The 18767-nt window shown below is 40.8% G+C and overlaps 1 protein-coding gene across 18 annotated transcripts in view; it reads right to left on the bottom strand.

Moving 5' to 3' along the window:
• The window catches only part of nfixb (nuclear factor I/Xb), a 126289-nt gene that overhangs the window by 22284 nt on the left and 85238 nt on the right, over positions 1-18767 (bottom strand). For 12 of the 18 annotated variants that reach the window (XM_061065945.1, XM_061065947.1, XM_061065956.1 and 9 more), the window contains 5 exons: positions 5957-6022; positions 4615-4689; positions 3820-3940; positions 3473-3508; positions 2734-2864 (listed from right to left, as the gene is read on the bottom strand). In XM_061065945.1, coding sequence (XP_060921928.1) covers positions 2734-2864; positions 3473-3508; positions 3820-3940; positions 4615-4689; positions 5957-6022 — 429 coding nt within the window. The remainder of the gene's footprint in view (positions 1-2733; positions 2865-3472; positions 3509-3819; positions 3941-4614; positions 4690-5956; positions 6023-18767) is intronic. The other 6 variants (XM_061065951.1, XM_061065961.1, XM_061065952.1 and 3 more) reach the window with 1 other exon arrangement.

Here is an 18767-nt window from a genome sequence, read left to right as displayed (position 1 = left end):
CTTGGGAAAGAAGGGTTGTTAAATAATGGACAATAGGGGAATTTAATGTCATAGAGTGCAGCAAGTTTTCATAAAAAAGTAACATCATTTTTGCTGGTAGTAATAAAATGGCAGCATGTGAGTGGGAGTGACGGTTAGAAATTAAAGTATACATGATTTAAGTTAATTAAAAGAATCCCAAAAGTCTAAAACTAATCCCTAGAGACACACAGTTCACAGAAAACACATTTGACCACAAGACCCCATCATATGATGGTAAAAAGTGCTGCAAGCCAAAGGGTCATTGTTGGTATAAAACTCTAAAGCTGGTTACCGACGTTGCTCTGCGGTTTTTTTTTAAGATGTCAACACAGAATATGTCCTGGTAATAATGTGAAAGGAATAGTTCAGAAATGTGTCAACAAATTAACTAATTTTCTGAGAAACAAAAGATTAGCAGCAGGGAAAACAAAGAGCTTGAGATCTGTCTTTAAGCAATACAATCTTCCTACCATAATCTCTAAGCTGACTGATTTAAAGTTACACCTAATTAGTTGAATCTATAAATTCAAAGTACAAAAACAGTATTATGTTGGGTTTCAATGCAACATCTAGATGTTAGACAAGGTACCCAAAAAACATCTTCCATCGTTTCTATAATTTAATAATCTAAATAAGATGTTCGTTTTGTTGCTTTAAAAGTTAAGCTAACCAGCTACTAAATGTAGCTTCATTAGAGTTGGAATTATATTTTCATCTAAAACACTAAAAAGTGTCTTTTTCTTTACATAAGATTATGTGAAGGAGATATCAAGATTTCACAACACTAGCTGTTTATAGCTTCTTACAGTTATATGTGAAATATCAACAGAATGTGGCTCTCCGATTTACCACACTTACGTGCACGCACACGCACACACACACACACACACACACACACACTCGCATGCACACACACACACATTCGCTTGCACGCACACACACACGCACGCACGCACACGCATGCACGCACACACACACACACACACACACACACACACACACACGCATGCACACACATACACACACAGATGTGCTTATGCCTGTTGAATGAGCAAGTTCATCTCTGCCACTCTTCTCACCTATAACTCAGACAACAAACACTAGAATAAATGGTTCTCTGTACTCATATTTTCGGTTCTCTGTACCAATATTTTTTTTTATCGTGGTCTGATTGACCACGATAAAAAAAAATATTGGTTTAAATTAACTGGACTTTTAATCAAAAGTTCAGTTAATTTAAACCAATATTTTTTTACACACTTTAACCAAATGAGCATGCAGCAAGTTTTCCATTTTACTTGCAGAAGTTTAAATGTATGCATCAATATGACTTCATCCTCCACCCCACAACCATAGAGGAATGGCATTTACATAAAAAAGCAATCTAAATGTTGAAAAGGGATTTAAAAATTATTTTTATGTATTTTTTGCAAACTGGGCCTTAAGATCCTTGCTGCATGTAAAAAAAGGATGGTAAAACCTGGCCTTAGAACAATGACCTCAACTTTTAACAGGCCTATTCTGCCCGATGGAGGATAAGCTTTCAGGTTGTGAGCGAGTGAGAAATTTTAGATGGAAGAGGTTGTGAAAGAGAGTTGGTATGATGAGGGGGTCAAGTGATGGAGAGAATGATAGAAGGAGGTGAGCTGTGGCTTCTGGCCCATTTCAAGTCAGTCAGTATATTTGTATCAAAAAGCCCTGAAAACATCTTTTTCCATTAGCTTGAGGATTAGGCCCATAATTGAACACAGAGGAAGAACACTTGTTGTTATTCCACTTTGGGATTTCTAGAGTTTATTTCTGCTGTACTTTTAAAAGTGATCGCAGCACGGTTGACCATAGACTGTATTACATGGACGTATAGTCTCAGTACCAGTTGGATTCTCAAGTGACATTGTAAATCTCTATGATGATGGTTGCCATTATTACGCCTAACTACGCCTCTATATGCATAACTCTGAATCTTAATAGGATCAACACATGATGTATAGGAAAAATCTGAGCCATAAAAATCAATATATGTTTTTTTTGTTTTTAGATAAAAGCTACTGCAAACTGCTAATTACATAGGTTTAGCATTAAAACGGGAAGTTGGGGGTAAATAGCCTGGCTCTCTCCAAAGGTATCAAAATTCATATTCCACCACCTCTAAAGCTCTTGGATTAACACTTTGTATGTTGATTCTAGGGAGCTGCTACACCTGGCCCAAAAAATAGTCAGGTACAATATCATCATATAGTTTTACAGTTTGTAGTGATTTAAAAGAACAAGATACAATGTGTATATTTCTGAGCTTTAAAGGTGCTGGTGTGTGGATTTTATTAGCTTTGGACTAATCCAGATGAACTGTTTAGCACAGTTTCAGCCTTTATGATTCCCTCTGATAACACGTTTTCAATCTTAGTTACAGACATAAGAGCTTTGTCAGTATTCTCATGTGCATGTTTACAAGAAAGGATATCGAGTTTTCCCAATGTGTCAATCTATTCCATCAATGTTCAAGTGAGAAAGTAAGTTTTCAGGGACTTCAAAATTCAGTGTAATTTTCTCCTGAGAAAAAAACCCAGAGGAGTTGCTTCTTCTGAAGCTTACATCAAATCATTATTTGTTTAAATCTACATTTAAAATCAGCCACATTTTGTGCCTGAATTGACTTGAACCTCTGCCCAGCTTCAGGAGGAGAATGTGATGGGGAGGTATTAGTGGGACTACCTGCATCCACATCATTAGGCCAACCGCTGGACTGAGAGCTGCTGCCAGCCGCCGGGGAGCGGCCTGAGTAGAAGACATCGTCCACCGGGCTCTCCATCTCACTGTCGTCAATAGACTTGCGCTTGTTGGAGCTGAGAGGAAGAAACAGACAGGGTTAGTTTATTTTCCATTTTACTTTACCTTGCACAAAAGCCAAGGTTTTAAAACAAATGGGAAAAGCACATTTTTTTGTTTTAATTTATGCAGACATATCATATTTGGGACATTTGAGGACAAAAAAAGAGTTCTCATTTCAATCAGGCATGCGTCTGCATAAAATCAGAAGTTACACTTATTCAAAATGTCAGCGTTTCCTTTCAACGTTTTGTTTTCATATCATGTTTTAGCCAGAGGGGACAAGGCAAGACAACTAGTGAGACAGATGAGGCCAGAATTTGTACAACATGCTGTTTGCAAACTGACCTGGAGCAGTTAGAAACTGAGAGCAGAAAGTAAGCACAGTGATGCTGGAACGCTTTTGTGTGTGTTTGCAGATTCTTATAGACTGAAACATCTGTGTCCAATAAAATAAAAGGCTTGTGAATGTACAGCGTTTCACTGCTGATCCAAAATGTTTAAATACGTGTGCTTGTGTGCGTATCTGAGTGACAGCATGCGTGTGTGGCTTTTGTGCGAGTATAATGCAGGGTTCTGTGTTACATTAGTATCAAGGGAGATATTCTGTAATGAGTGTAACTACCTCCGTGGGAGACTTGCATAAAGCTCCATTTCAGTCCTGCAGCGTAAGACGAGCAAGAGAGGACGGTAGAGGGAGCAAGAGGAAAAAACAAAAGACACAAACAAAGACAGAATGACAAACAGATTGGTGGGAAAATGAGGAGGAATGAGCAGAATAAGCCATGAAGAAGGAAAAAGAGGGGAGAAAGAGGAAAGAAAGACCACAATCAAAAAGCAGAGCAAGCTAAGCATCAAGAATACAGCAGTGTTAAGAGGTTGAAGAATAAAGAAATGAAGAGTATTAGTACAAGGGAAAAGATCATGGGCAGCATCTGTCTTTTGAGTGCATATGTGGGCATGTATGTGTACCTGGTAGAGGGGGTGGAGGTGATGGAGCGCCGTCCCAGGGTCACCTGGTTGATGTTGTAGTAGCCAGGGCTGTCCAGGTCAGCCAAGGAGAAGTTAGGGCCAGTTGCTGTAGCAACTGGGGCTGAGGAAAGCACACACAGGCACACAAACACGCACACATAACATAAGACTCAAAATGTTTTACTTGTTGTAGTGACAGAATTACAATTGATCGGTAGGTTGTTCACTTTTATGTCAGACCAAGAGTTCTCATTAACTATTAAAAACACCCGTTTATTAACTCTGAACATGACACAATATCCCATTCTATGTCTATTCTTACCAAACAAAATACATAGAAAGCCCCATTGTTCTTTGTAAGACGATGAACCAAAGGATTTTCATATCCCTGACATTTTGTCTAGTGTCACCAGCCATTCAAAATGATCGGTTATCCTGTGATAGATAATTTTACCATTGACTAAAAGATCAATTTACACTGAATGGAGTTTGCAAGCTTTGACATCCATGGTCCAAGGAGTACGTTTTATAATAACAACTGTTATTCGCTGCCTTTTTCTGTTAACGTCACCGTTTGAGCTGAAATGTTTCACAAACTATTCAATAGCATGGCGTTTAACTTTGCAGACACACTCATCCCCACTCAGGGTGCATTACATTAACTCTAAGATAACCCACTGCAATGCTTGGTCTCAAAGACTTCCATGTGGAAACCTCCTGTTTCACCTACATTGAAATGAATGTTGATTAAGTGTGATGTGTAGATTGACAGAGAGGGTTAATGCTGCGACTTACTCTGTGACACGCGAACCAGCTCCGCTACGTTCCACACCCCTGAAGTCACAAAGCAGTCCTGGAAACTCAAGTGGCCTGGGTGAAAGACAGAGGAGGAGCATGTGAGAGCGGGCTACATGGATATGTGCACCGAAAATGCATTAAATTACATGTGGACACAGAAAACCACATATGCATAAGACACAAGATGAGGGAGCTGAAAAACACATGTATGGAAAAATCTGGCCCACTTCCGGAGTCCTCAATTGGGCCCATGTGTTTTCTATAAGATACAGGCCGCCGTTGGTTTGGATGTTATCATTTATTTTGACTGTTGACAGTCCAACACACACAACCAATCACATCTAACAAGTCAGTATAATCTCTACATAGGCAGCTGTAGAATGTATATAAAACTGTATGTTATGGTCTTTTAGCACATACATGTCTAAGTACGTATGTAAGGGTATACTGAAGCATTGGTCTTTAACTCCAGCAGGCACAGTTTAACTGTACTCTTCAGAGATAATGCTTAGATCTCGGAAGCAAAAAAAACAAAAATGCCATTTTGGATCAAGAATTTATGAGAAAATAGATGATCATTATTACAAGTGAAAAAATATGACTGATGCCAAAACTACAACAAGCTATAGTGTTTTAATGAGGCTCCTTTTAAACCTTCAGGCCACATATAAGCCATTCATTTAGACTCCGGGTATTGCGTATTATCTCAGGTGGTCAGAATTCATCGGATATTAGTTTTATCCCTAACTACTGTAAGGTGTGTGACTCTTTGCTGTATTATGTCCCTGTCCATCATTTTCATATGGTTTGTGTTTTACGGACACCATTATAAGCTCAAGCGTTGACTGAACTTTCAATCGAAGGCCTCCCTCCCTCCTTTTTTTCATCCCTCTCTTCATCTGTCCATCTCTTCTCCTCAACCCTGACTCTGGATTTCATTCCGACCTCCATCACTCCTTAATCTCCCATCCTCCATCCCTCTCCTTCCTTCGCTCCATCCCCGTCCAGGGTTAACCACAGCGGGGACAGCGCATGAGGTCAGTGCTCAGCTCGGCAGCAGCCATGTGGTTCCCATCTTCCAATAACGTCAGTGTGATTTATGAGTGGCCCGCCACAATCCCGGCACGGCCCCCACGCTACAGTACCATCAGCTCTTCTTACCATAATAAACTTCGACCCAACTCTGCTGGGGCAATGTTCACACAGAGAGGTACTGTATGTGGAGGTTGTGAGCATGTACAGTATGTGCATGTGTGTTAGTGGATGTACAGGTGTGAGTGCATGTACCATTGAGTAAATGAAGACATTTTTATCTATGTGTTTGTACTTTCAATCTTACCATTCGGTGGGGGCTTGACGTCTGTGTCTCCTTGCTGGTTTGAGTTGTCTGATTGTCCTGATTGTTCTGAAAGATAGAAAAAGGAGAGATGGTTAGTCAGGTGGGCAGATGTCTGGATACTAGCCAAAGTGAGGCCGCAGGTTAGCTCGGTTTAAAGTCATAAAAAGGCAAAATTGAATGTTTGATAGGGAGTCAGTCTGGGAAAATATTTTTTTCCACTAGAAAAAGGCACCAATTTTGAAGGCTGAGGTGTTTTTTGAATGCTTGTTCATTTTGGCTTGAAAAGCCCTTTTTTTCTCCCTCTCTCCCTTTCAGGGACTCCCTCACACTCAAATGCACAAACACAATATTCTAGTTGAGGACAAAACACAATTTAAGGCAGTGTAGGTTGGGTAAAGTGTTTAGGCAGCTTTCCACTGCTGACTTCAACGACACTGAAAAATACATCTCTGGGTTCTGAGTATTTGTTGGATTGCTTCTTCTGTGATAACAACACTCCTCTCAGTGTATACCTGATTTATTAAGTACTTGACTCTAACATGGATGAGAGTGTAACTTAGTCAATGTGCTACATTTCCCAACAAAACATAAAGCTCTCAGCTGCTGATTTGAACCTTGGGGGGGGGGGGGCTCTTCTTCAATGCACACTTTGGGCGCTCAGCATTGTTTGTATTGCATCTTCAGTGTGTGTTTACCTTAGCATCTATAGGGGCAGGCTGGCAGAAAGCTGCCAGCTTCAGCTAGTTTTGTTTTGCCTGCTGGCTGCCATTTTTCTTTAGATACGTAATGCAGTATTATAGAGTTTTATGAACATATCATATATACAATTCAGCCCAATTACGCCACAGTGCTGGAGCTTTAAGGCCGTCCTGGGCCAAGTCCCCCAAGTCTGAACGAGGCCCCTTTTCTAGGCAGTACTGCGCAGCCCAATCTCAACATCTCATAAGCACAAATCAGCGTCCTAATGTTGGGTGGCATTAGTGGACGACATGCCAACAAACTGATGCACTATTCACCCGGTCTGTGCGTTGCCAAAACCAACTAAACAAAGAGACCTCTCCTCCAAAAAACCCTCTTCGCTCTGGGTAAAAGGAAGAACAGAAAACACACAAGGATAGAGTTTCTAATTTTCCCGCACCACTCTTCTCTCATTCTGCTAGAGAGTGCGACATCATCTTCGCATATTTCTCTTGTGAGTCCTCTCACACTCGTTTTGTCTCTGCTTCCCTTTCTCTCCCGTGCTGTCGCTCTGTGGAATCCTGGCAGCCATCTTAGCCCTTGGCAGCCATCTTAGCTTTGGCGGTACCATGCATTCCTGCTAGCTGACGGCACAACCACACACACGCACACACGCGCACACACACACACGCACGCACACACACACGCGCTTGCAAAGTACACTCTCTCTCATATACAGACCCAACGGTCTTAAAAATAAAAAGACCTACAGAGGATATGAAACGCAAACAGAGTGAGGATAAAACCACGGGGATGTTTGTCTGCAATCCTGCAAGTGTTGGGTTGTTCGTCCGGCCTGCATGTTAGAGAGGATGTTGCGGTTTTAAAAATGAGAAATTATCACAGATATCAGGCAGCTTAATAAAGTAAAAGGGAAGAACGAAAAAGGGAACAACAAACAAAGCGACTTATTAAGTTCAAATAAGGTAAGAAGTAAAGCTCTGGCCTGAGCCCTTTCTAGTCGCTGCAGTGCACAACCTGACACTGCTGATCGTGCCACTCACTACAAGAAAATAACTGAAACCATTCAAACCTGTACATGCCTCTAAAAATCTTTCATTTCTTATATGACAATTTACAAGCCAAAATTCAGCCTCTGGTTGTTATGACAACAGGGTTTAACCCCCTAATGATGAATGGTTGTTGAAGCCTCAGTGTGCTGATTTTTGTCAGTATGTTAGTTTGAATGGAGATAATAATTTAACCTACTGACATCAACTCAACATATTCTTCAGCACAAAGTAGACATGGTGCTGTGGCGTTTCGCGTTGATAAAACTGATAAAATGATGAGTCTTGTTGCATCTTACAATATTAAATCCACTCCGGTTGCAGTATATTTATCACCTCCTCAAACTCTGCTGAGTAACATTCTGTTTTAAAGATACCATGCGAGTAGAAAACGATCTCAAAAGTGCAAAAGATTCCCATCAATGACAGGTCACACCCTTAAGGTCACATGATCTCTGTGTACAGTATCAGCCTTTCTTGCTTAAAATGAACAAACCTTTGAGTCTTTACAACTGAAATTATTGTTTCGTTATAAGGATATGTCAGCCCTGAGAGGCTGAGGGTATAAACAGTTGAATTAAGAGACACCACATGAAGCCATGGAGTGCTTTGTTTTAAGTTTGTTTTTGGGATGATGATTATGTGCTACAAAGTGGAAAGTGAGCATGTTGTGTCTGCTGGTTGTATTAGATTGATTGTTTTTATTGTTGTTTTGTATCATGATTTATCTATTTATCAATTGAGCACAATCATTCACTCAGAGTTGTATATCCAGGTTATTGTAGTAAGCAGTATCTGATGAAAAATCTCCTTAAACATATGACCCATTTTAACGGAATATATTTCAAAGTTTTTAATGTCCACCCTCACTTGTTTGTTCTGATATTTATTTATTTACAATGCACTCTTAAGAAAGTAATGTGTGTCATCATAATATTTGTGCAAAAGTCAATTTAGCCAAACCTATATCATACACATAACAACACCGACGTGACAATATACCTTACCCTAGTTACAAGTTAAAACAAAGTACAAGGCTTTACGATGGACACGACAAAGATTCCATGGGTTGTATAGTCACAGTAGTCAGAAATAACAATCTAATTAAGCTTAGGTTCAAGTGCAGCTGTGGTAAAAAAAAAAAATTAAAAAAAAAAAAAGTGTGTGTTGTCGTTGCTGCACTGATTGCAGAGAGCACAACTAAGCTGCTAGCATGAGCTTCAACTGACTGTGTCAAAATAGTGCGAAGGTCTGAACATGATACTCAAACAGACCTCATGAAGTGTTCAAATGAATAGTGATAAAGCAATGTTTGTGTACTAAATATTGTCTTATTTACTGCGACAAATTCAGAATATTGTGATGTGTTTATTGTGCATGCTCATATCAGAATAATGCTGATATTGTGATTCATTTCGCAGCTCTACTGAGGTTTACAGTAACCACATGACCATTCATTAACAAGTTGGCTTGAACTTGCATGCAGAAAAAATGGATACACATGCTTTGCCTCCCAAGCGCACTCCTGCTCTTACACACGGACAAATTAATACACTGATGAATCACCCTTATCTTCTGCACACAGTCGCCCCAAGGCCCCCTGCACACACCCCACCAGAGATAATTGAGCAAAGAAACACACAGGCCATCAAATACACCATGCTATCGCTGTCATCACACACACAATACACACACATACCCAGAGTTCATTTTGAGTCCTGGTCAGTATACAGTCACTGCTGTTACACAAAAGTTAACACAGGCTATACATTTATAACACTTCAGCTGCAGACAGAGGCAAAAAAAAAAATCACACCCAGGCTAATGTACACACACTTCAGAATCACACTTACTTAATTGCTCCATCAATCATACACACGGACACAAAAACAACACATAGCTGCATACTCAAATACACACACACATGTCCATAAGTGAAAATCATAAAGAGATATTTGACTGAAAATTACATACACATGTTTACTGGCTTGGTGAGAGGCAGACATTGCCAGCTTTAATGGACTAATTTACAGCAAACACATTCATATACAAGTGCACATTGCTCACACAGACACTTTTTGTAGTTAATTTACCAAACAGCTTAGAGTGTTTGTTTGTGCATCACAAGCACACATCAGCACTCAGGCACTCTGTGATCTAATGTGCACTAAGTGAAGGGGGGGCGGGGGTGTCAGACGGATGGCAGACTGTAAAATGAACATCACCAGTCCAACTTTAGGGATGAAAAGTAAGAGGATGTTAAATTTAACGACTGTAGGAAGAAAAGTAACGAAGCGCACATTGCGAAACTCTTTCTTGAAATTATTCAAATTGTAGTCAGTAGTCCATCCTCCTGCAGTGTCACTGAAACATGTCCTTCAAACTGCGTTTCGCTGATCTTTCCCAGACTTAGCAGCATTAGCAGTTAAATATACTATCATGCAGCATTAAATTGTCAGGTTTCAAGATAAATAAATCTTTTTGGGATTAACTTAAAAAAAAAAAAAAAGCTTTGTTCATTCTAACTAAAAAATTAAAAGAGACTATCTGTAAGATATTATCAGTGTCACATTTCATGAAAAAATAGGCATTGTTTTTTACTTAGTAAAAAGGGGCCTTTAAACTATAAAGAAACATTTGAAAAAGGTATTTTGCAGTTATAACAATTGAAAAAAATCATCATATTCATTCATGAAATGACTTCCATTCTTTATAAATGGTTATTGGTAAATGGACTTGATCTTGTAGCGCTTTTCTAGTCTTCTGACTCAAAGCGTTTTAACACAACAGGTCACACTTTCCCATTCACTTCCATTCACACACTGATGGCAGAGGCTGCTGTGTAAAGTGGCCATCAGTATTAACTAATCCCATTCATACACATTTATATACCACAATGAAGCAGCAGGAGCAACTTCGGGTTAAGGGTCATACCCAAGTACACATCGGACATGTGTCTGCAGGAATTGGGTATCAAACCCCTGACCTTCCGGTTGAGAGAAAAACCAACTGTACCCCTAAGCTACAGACCCCACAAAAGAATTATAGAGTTGTAGAAAATCATGATAAAATCGTGATACATTTTATCTCGTATGTTGAGTAAATAAGTCATGAACAAGGATAACTATAAAATCCTAGAATCTTAAAAGTAAAACAGTGCCTAAGAAAACCTTCCAGAGCTGACCCTTGCCTAAATTGAAACCACTGCTAGGTGACCTTTGAGCATCAGATAGGAAAGAATAGGCTGCTATCATCATATGGGAACAAGACACAGGTCATGTTTTAAACATGCAAATGCACAGGTTTGACTTGACAAAATACTGTTGCTGCAGCCTACAGCCAGGAGTCCTTTGACTCTCTGTCTCCACCCTCTGTGTACAGTGTCATTTAAGGATAGCTCCCAAGTCACAGTTCAGTTCTCAGTCAAACTATAGGGGCCTCCTCCTCTGACAGCTCCATGGCTTTGCAGACAATTCTACCACTGTTCTCTCCTTTCCCCTCTCTGTCTTGCCTCTGCCTCTTCCTTTTACTCTCTCTCATGCTTTTCAGCCTCCCTGACTTCTGTCTATACAAGCTGTGACATTGGTGCAAAAATCCAAACCCAGTCATTCTTGGTGGACTCTGTTAGTACAAGCAGCAGGGGTTACTTAAGGGTTAATTAAGGGATGCAGATGTGGTTTCGGGATCATTCATCTCCACATGTGATGGGAGAAAACCCTGGCTGTACTGCACATGAAAAAGGAGACATACATTAAGGAATACTGAATATAATGTAGCACAAATGCAAAGCTTTAAAATGAGAGCTGGATATTAAGCAGATGCTGAACAGCCCCTGACTGACATATTTATATATACAAGTGTGTTTGAGTTTAAGTGTGTGTGGTTGCACAGTCTCACCCCCTCTCTACACTCCCACCTCCCATCCACCAGCCCATGGATAAAGAAACCCAACAGCCTCCCCAATTGGGTTTCGCTTAAGAGGTTTATCGGTATGTTGCTAAACATTCTGACCTTTTTTTTAATCTTTAATGCGCTTAAAATGTTCCAAACCCTCCTAATCCCCACGGCTATCCCACACAGATGTTCACTCGGCTCTTTTATTGGACTTCATTTCAATCTTTTTTTTCTTCTTCTTCTTCTTCTTCTTCTTCTCCTCCTCCTCCTCCATCACTTCCTTCATCCTCTACACGTCCCTCTTCTCCCGCCTCATTTTGTATTCATTTTGCGTTTTCTTTCTCAAAAACTCATCGCGGTCTGATCAATAAAATCCTGCCCCTTTTGAGCTTCAATCTTCTGCAAAGCTCATCCTGACCCTGGTCGTTAAGCCACTGGTTCTTATTGGACACTGCTGCAGTCTGAAAACAGTTAATGGTCGCCTGTAACTGTCCCTTGAATGACCTGAGCTCGCTTTGGCCGCATGGGTTCAGACAAACAAATACAAAAGTGACAGGAAACCACTTTCTCCAAAGGTGCCCTTGAATGTTTTGCTGGGGATATGCTTCATTAGAGGTTGAGTAACACGATAATAACAGCGGACCCGATCTAATCACATTGTTGTTTTCCTGCTGAGCAATTAGAAAATCCTAAACAGCCGCTAAACAAGTCTTCTACTTCAACGTACGTCTTTCATTTATTTGTGTTCTTCCGTGACATTTTATTCAGACGCCTTTGGTTTTTGTCTTATTCAGAAAGGCAGCTGACTGAATATTTTTGATGCACTGCAAAGCTGCATGTCCGGTCTTCAGTCATCATGCTGCAGATACAATTTTGAACTTGTGCCTAAAGTCTCGAATTTTGAGTGTCTTACTCAGCTTCGATTAAAAGGAATATCAATGAAATTAACTTAAAGTCCAATCAAATTATATTGTATTATATTACACTAATATAGGAAAAAAACACAGAAGATCAATAGTGGACACTTTGGCTCAATCTCGCCCTCCTGCCGAACTACACATTTTTATTTTTTTATTAGGGTGCCCTGGGACAATCCCTCCTTTCCCAATCCACACTTCTCCTTAACTCTAAAGTCCTGCAATTGTCTTACCTATCCTGCCACCATTTTATTTCCCTAATTAGTCTGACTTCTTTTATATTAGACTATTCCCCCTTTTTTTGCAAGTTTATTCCAGGTACTTGACCTTATTGCTTCCTATGTTTTCTCTCTGAGTTTCTGTCCCTCAAACCTGGACCTGCCTACCTACCTGCCTGTGAGTTCCCTCCTGAAATTGTTCTTAATTATGATAAACCACTAAATTGCAGCAACTAGCATGTGTCCATCCTCACCAGGGTCCTTTCTTGCTGCCTGTACTGTGAACTTAACAATAGTGTCAGTAGGTTGCTCTACGAGTTCCAAACAAACCGATAATGAAGGAGCGTTCTGCCTGCAGCCTGAGGCAAAACCCAGGGCAAAAAAGTCAGGCTTTCAACATGTAGCAAATTGTATAGTACCAGTTTATAGTATTGATAAATTGAAAGTGATACGGCTGAGTTATATTAGCATTTTATTGAATAAATCAACCAAAAACAACACGTCAACCCATCCCTAGTGAAAATTAAGCTCTCAGAAAACAACAACAAATACCTATCTATGTTCAAGTAAATAATAAGAAAATCCACATAAATCTACATTTAGTGTTCTGTCACTGGAATAAAGGCCCACTTACTCTTGATGGAGTAGCTCATTTTTAACTATAAATCAAGACTGAGCTTTATAGTGTGCAGGACATTTACTCTGGCTTTTCTGTTTAAGGATGGACTTCTCCTTCTGTTATTTTTGGTGGTTTCCTGGGGAGTTTATTTGGCTTCCATATCCACACCCTACCTATTAAACCAGCAGCTTTAAATTCTGGCAAAGCCTTGAGCACAATGGTGGTGTTAACAAAACAGCAGTCACAGGCTTTCAGGCTAACAAAATCCCATCATTTTGATCCACTGAAATCTCAAACCAAGTCTGTATAATCAATGTGTGTTCCCACATTCTGTGTAAAGGTGACAATAGTGCAGTTGGATGTAGTTCACTGCATACCTGGTATGTAACAGCATGTGACAGCACAGTATGGGGCCATGTAATTCATTGTGAAATGAATTTCTGTGCTGGTAGTGCGAAGTGTGAATGTGTGGGCTGGAGACTATAAATACATCCGTTGTTGGCTATGGATGTGTGATTGTGTCTCATATATGTTTATGATAGTGTATATGTGAAAAAAATTCTGGAGAGCACATGTTGAGGCACAGTTGGAGATAAGCGTGTAAACATCTGTGACTGACAGGCTGAGCGGCAGAGTGTAGGAGGGGAGACAGCGTTCTTTTTTAAAGACACATAACATGCATGTGCATCAGCATGTACAGCAGCTCGTGGGAGTATTTGCACGTGCCTGCTCCCTGCTCGTCTGTCTATATATGTGGGAAAGTTCAATAAATTGAGAGAGAATATTCTGCGTTAGATACACATCTGTGTGTTTGTGTGTGTATGTGTTAGCGTGTGCACTTTGTGGCCGCCTGGCCCGAGCACTGTGCCAGCAAGGAGCAGGTGTGGGGAGGCAGCCCTGCGTTGCCCGTTGCCCATCTGCGTGGCCGTCTGTGTGCCTCCTGCGCCCTCTCTGTGCCAACGCCACACAGAGTCGGGGAGCCAGGGGGTGAGAGGGGGGTGAGAAGGGGTGAGAGGGGCCTAAAGGGAATCAACCATGGGAGAGAGAGGAGGGCAGGGGGTAGAAGGATCGAGGGGTGGGTGATGTCGGGAGGGGGGCAGTTGGCAGGTTGCCCATGAAAACCCCCCTCCTCTCCTCTCTCCCTCTGCCCTGTTTCTTTTATCTTTTATCTGTGCCTATGCTGATGAGCTGTGATGTACAGGGAGAGAACGGCAGGGAGGGAGATAGAAGGAGACACAAACAGAGCTTTTGGCTCTGCTGCTTGTTCTCATGGTAGTAAAACATTATTTTTTTTTAAAATCTCTGTTTGATATATGACTGTTGTTCAAATTATATTTTTATTTCTGAAATAACTGTGCCTCTCCCGTTTGACTCCCCTATTTCTTTCTGTTTCTACTTTCAACATCTCCATCCAATGTTCATGCCACTAAAGAGGTGTCATTGCGCCATTTGGCCAGCAGATGTCACTTGTCGACAGTAGGGGAACAGCACAGCAACACATGCTAAAGAAATCTGCTTCTTGCAGGGGAAACAGAGAGAGAGAGGAATGGGAAAGATGTCAGCAGGGCTACCATGGCTTTAGCTAGAAGTGAGTTCAGGTGGGGAGACTGAGAGCCATCTGTCAACGAATCAATCAATCATTACTAGCACGAATTCATAACAAATGTTAACTGAAGAAACAAAAAGAGAAGGTATTGTCATAGAACTCCTAAAAGCTTTATAAATTCAGTGGCTTTAAAAAATGAAGTAACAAATTCAGAAAAAACAGAAATCCTCCTGTAATTTTCTTATAAGAAAACCCTGCTTAAATATTTCCATCTGAAAAACATTGCAGTATTTTCTGTTTGCTCCAGACTGCATTTGCCAAACAGGCTTGACTATATTTTACAGTCAGAGCAAAACTTTCTCAAAGTCATATCAGACTTGAGATACAGGCAGGCATGTTTAAATTGAACTGATTTGTGTATATAACGTTTCAGACTAACAGAACTGAGTATAAAATGTATAGCACTGTGGTTTACAGCTCTGAGTGAAAGACATGAGCCACCCATGTGCTACTCCCACATTTCCCATGTTGTGTTATACTGTGTGTGTGTGTGTGTGTGTGTGTGTGTGTGTGTGTGTGTGTGTGTGTGTGTGTGTGTGTGTGTTTAGCAGCAGGGTCTGGGTACAAGTGGGAATGGGGATCATGTGATGCCAGTCTCTGCCAGGGTACAGGGGAGAGAGATAGAAAAGGAGAAATGGGGGGAGGGATGGAGGGAAAAAAGGCAAAATAATGGGGGAAGAGAGGTTGGTGGAAGAGAGAAGTGGAGACAAGAAAAAGGCAAAAAAGAAGTAAATGATACAGAGAGGACGAAAGTGAGAAGAGGTGAGTGAGGGAAAGAGTGATAGACTGAGAATGAGAGAGGGAGGGGGGGGGGCTTGAAGGGGGATTGTGAGAGCTGTGGGAACGTTTTGCCTGGCCAAGAAAGACGTGAGCGGGGAGAATAAAGGAAGGAATGAAAAAGAAAGAGGGACTTGTTGGCAGAGCAGAGGAGGAGAGGAGGGTATGAGGGGGGGGGGGAGTGAAAGCAGCGTACAGCGGGCACCAGCTAGGGAGCAGACACGATCAAACCCGCACTACAGGGGAAGCGGGGAAAAGCAAACACACACAACACCACAGTCACCGAGAGGCACTGCCATCAATTTGCAACAAGCCAAATGTACACAACTATTCTCAGTTTCCCCCATTAATAAATCTCACACACATCACACTGGAATCGAATGTGCACGATCCAGGCCTACTGCTGACAGTGAGATCATGGTGATCTGCCACTCAAGCTCGGACTGTGTGTGTGTGTGTGTGTGTGTGTGTGTGTGAGAATTGTCAGGACTACAGAGGGAGCTGAGAGCGTGACCTTGTGAACTTTTGGCTAGGTTGTTTAGTCCCATTCCCCATTTGGTCACCATCCCCAGGGACACATTCTTATCACCAAACTCAGAGCTTTCAGAGCAAGTGAGGGTAATATTTTAGTCCTGACAGAAAATCAAACAGGAGGGTAAATCAGAAAATGGCCCTGTTTTGTAAAAATCTGTTAAAAGTGATCTTGTCTTTAAACCTGCTGAAATGTATTTGTTTATTTATTATATTATATTAGCCAGTCAAATGGTTTGATTGATGTTGCATGTATTGACATTTTGTTTTGATATTTCAACACAGTTTTGGTTCATTTTAATCACTCTCATCATCTTTAAAACAGCAGTAACAGAAGGTGTCTTTTAGTTAGACACCTGCTCTGAAGCAGACAACAGACAAACAATGTTAACAACAAGAGCATTACCATAAGGAGCCGTTTAACTCCAAACAGAGCTTAAGAGCAAGTGAAAATGTAAAAGATTCACACAGTGGAGATATTTCCTTTGATGTCAAGCTAAGGGTTGGAAGATCAAATGATGTAACAATGTTATAAAAGTCAATCTACGCAAATCAGAAGAAAAATGTCATTATTATTTTAATTTTAAGATTACCATTATTGTTCGCTAACTAACATTATACACACTACTGTTAGCCAACTAACACTTATAGCTGGGTATTCTGGCTTTTCCTCTTTTAACTGTAATGTCTGTGAATTGGCATTGACTCTGACAACATATCACCATCTAACACATCTCTCCTGCATAAAGTACAGCAATGTGTCTAAAACAAAACTTAGAAACATTTGTTGGGTGTAAGGATTCACAGCTATGTTGAAAGCCCTAAAAGGTGGTTGTGGTGTCCCATGCATTAGGAAGTGAAAAACTAAACGATATAATGTTGTTTTCATTCTGAAAGAAAACAGTACATTTAAACTGCATGACACTCACTTTCAGTCTGCAAATGACATTTGAATGGTGTTCAGGCAACACACCCATCATAAATGGATGTCATCACGAGGGAACATTATGTCACTCTTCTCACATTTTAACATAATGACAACAAAACATTATTCAAATTACAAGACAACGTTGTTTGCAACGCAGCCTTCAGTCTGATCCATCCTGGGCCAGAAAACACTAACGATTTATTTTGGTTTTGTGAACTATGCAAATAAATGCTCCCAAATCTATCTTGGGCTTGGAGGACGTGTTTTATGGGGGTTGTAAAACTCCACACAAACACATAAAGCAGGCCTGTAAAAATTATGTGTGCTCTGCATAAATGCTCATTTGGACTAATGAATTAAGGGAGCGATGACTGGCTGTGTAAACTCCACATCCTCGCTGAGTGATGCCAATAGAGGCAAAATGTATGATGGGCATGATTTGTGGGTAAGTCTGCATGTCACAGTTTTTTTGTGTACCAGTTTTCTTGCAGCACTGTCTGGTAATGCAATAAATCGCACCTGAACTGTGGTTTGAACTGTCCATTCCCCACCGTTCTTCAACAATGTGATCCACAGATTGACGGAAAAGTGTATCATCATAGGGTCATCAAATTTTATTTTGTTTATCGTTTATCTGTTAAAAATGTTAACTTCCATAGCAGTTAATCAGTTAATTCAGTTCATTTTTCTGACGTTACGTTTCACAGATTTATCATAAAACAACAAAAACATCAGCTTTTCCCAATGTCAATAAATTTGAATTCTTAAGAAGCCATGATGACTTAGGAAACACAAAATGACACGTCTGTATTGAAAATATACAAATCTCACGTTACTTCGTGTAGGTCAGCATTTCACAATAGAAGTGCCCAGGGCAGAAATGGGCTCTAAGCTCTCTAAAGAACAAGAAGAATTATGATCTTGCTCAGGTTGTCCACGATCTATCTTACCATGTAAGAGCAGGGTATGGATCCTTCTTCTTTCTCAAGTTAACAAATAGACCCAGTGTGTTCATTGATGCACCATGGCACAGTGGCCCCACATAGTGGCAAAAATGACTCTATCTATCTATCTATATATCTATTAGGGAGGAACCAGTAGATCTGCATACCTACTGAAAAACTTTCTCCGACAGAGAGCGAGCGAGGAAGAGGAGGCAGAAAGAAACAGAGACAGAGAGTAAGAGTAAGAGAGGGAGAGTAGCAGATGAGGCCTGAGAAAAAACAATCAGCCAAATGAGGGCAAAGACAGAAAGAAAACCTTTGACCACCAGCTGTCTGGGAGTCAACGCCCAGCCGCATTTGTCAGTCTGTGTCCCCAGATGAACCGAACCCAAGGGTCAGTAGCTCCCAGCACAGCCGCGTGTCATGCTGTCTGTTTTCCTGTGCACATGCACACACACTCCCTGCTGCAGACTTGTGCACAAACAAGCATTAGTGAGCCTTACAGTGTTTGTGTGTGCTTGTGTGCACGAGTTGTCTGCTATCTGTGTCAAAGCTGGCTTTATCTCTCAGGCAGATAAGGTGAGTAAACAACTGTCCTGGCCTTCCTGTCTCTGACATGCTAGCTGATA

The sequence above is a fragment of the Labrus mixtus genome, chromosome 20, assembly GCF_963584025.1.
Source record: "Labrus mixtus chromosome 20, fLabMix1.1, whole genome shotgun sequence".
NCBI lineage: Eukaryota > Metazoa > Chordata > Actinopteri > Labriformes > Labridae > Labrus > Labrus mixtus.
The sequence above is the reverse complement of the archived record's forward strand: the minus strand, read 5'-3'. Positions and strand labels throughout refer to the sequence as shown.